The 1,466-nt window shown below is 31.3% G+C and overlaps 1 protein-coding gene across 2 annotated transcripts in view; it reads right to left on the bottom strand.

The window, feature by feature from the left end:
- Window positions 1-1,466, bottom strand: part of FAM98A (family with sequence similarity 98, member A) — a 15,580-nt gene that overhangs the window by 11,374 nt on the left and 2,740 nt on the right. For both annotated transcript variants that reach the window (XM_011935987.1, XM_011935986.1), the window contains exon 2: window positions 390-538. Coding sequence is in view for 1 of the 2 variants with exons in the window: in XM_011935986.1 (XP_011791376.1) it covers window positions 390-538 (149 nt within the window). In the remaining variant the exon portion in view is untranslated. The remainder of the gene's footprint in view (window positions 1-389; window positions 539-1,466) is intronic.

Here is a 1,466-nt window from a genome sequence, read left to right as displayed (position 1 = left end):
ACATTCTATAGATGCTTCTAGAATCTGGTAGTCCTAAAAGAAAAATATCCCAGTATCTAGTTCTAGCCATCAATCTAGGATCTTACATTTAACATCTTACAAAATATATGAAGTTCATGTATTCGATGCTTGTGGTCTCCCTTTTTCTGTTTCTCAGTAATAGGGTATTTTCAGCCTCCACGAATTTTTAAGTTACATGACTTTATTCTGATATTTCAATTTCTGAATCACCTCTAAAAACAATGGAGGGAAAAAAATCTTGGCTCCTTAAGAAATTTTTTATATTTACAAAAAACTTGGAACTTTCAGCTTTAGTATTGATAATGTTTAGTTGACAATACCTCAATGTTATTTTTACACTTTGTACCTAAAAGTGAATGTTTACTTACTGTTAGTTGCTTGCACATTTTCCTCTAGTTTACAGAGCACTCTTAATTCAGACACCAGCCAAGCACAGAGTTTGGTAAACTCGGGGGAACTGGCTCCAGCAGAGACTGCCTGAGAGAGCGCTCCATCTTCCAACAATGGGCCCTTGTAACTGGCAAGCAAGAAATTACATTTCAGAAGAAAATACAATCACACCTAATATATTACAGATAAAACATATCTATGGTTTTATTTATATAAGCAATAATTTAATAAAGTTATGTAATCAATTTTAAATGGGCAAATATAAACAAAATTTAGAACTACACTGAACCATTACGAAAAGCAGCTAAATGGTAGCTGCATTTCAACCTTTCAAAATGTAGGTGAATATCTAACAGAGTCGCATATACTACTAAATTATGTCAACTTCTGTATATTTACTAAAAGCTTTCATTGTAAAAAGGTTTCTTTTCTTACTGTAACTGGAGTATTAAAAGCAAATTAACAAGTAATAGATAATTATACTGTAACTTATTTCAGAAATAAAACTTAGGTTATCTTTTCTAAAAATTTTCCAGAAAACAACTAGATTAGGTTTTTATTTTGCAATGAGGTCTTGCACCGTCACCTCGGTTGAAGTGCAGTGAAGGCACAAGCCACCAAACCTGGCTAATTTTTTTATTTTTTATAGAGATGGGGTCTTACCACGTTGCCCAGGCTTGGTTAGGTTTTTAATGACTTCCTTTAAAAGTAAAAACTTTCTGGTTAACCATTTACATCATTTTTATAAATTTAATGACAGTTAAGACTAGTAAGACATTCTAGTCCCATAGAAATGTCAAGGTTAGCTTAATAAATATTGGCCAGTTAATGAACTGGTGCGTCTAAATCCTAATCCTTTGTAAGTGATTCCAATACAATTTTTAAAAATTTTAAAATGTTCAAACATTCATGAAAGATGACAGTCACAATGAACTCCAATCACCAATATTCTAAAATATGAGATTTTTGTCACTCCAAGTAATCTTAAATACATATTATTCATATTGCTTTATATTCTCTTAAATATTGATAATAATGCTTACTCAAGATGATAC

This window comes from Colobus angolensis, unplaced genomic scaffold, assembly GCF_000951035.1.
Source record: "Colobus angolensis palliatus isolate OR3802 unplaced genomic scaffold, Cang.pa_1.0 Scaffold15, whole genome shotgun sequence".
NCBI lineage: Eukaryota > Metazoa > Chordata > Mammalia > Primates > Cercopithecidae > Colobus > Colobus angolensis.
The sequence above is the reverse complement of the archived record's forward strand: the minus strand, read 5'-3'. Positions and strand labels throughout refer to the sequence as shown.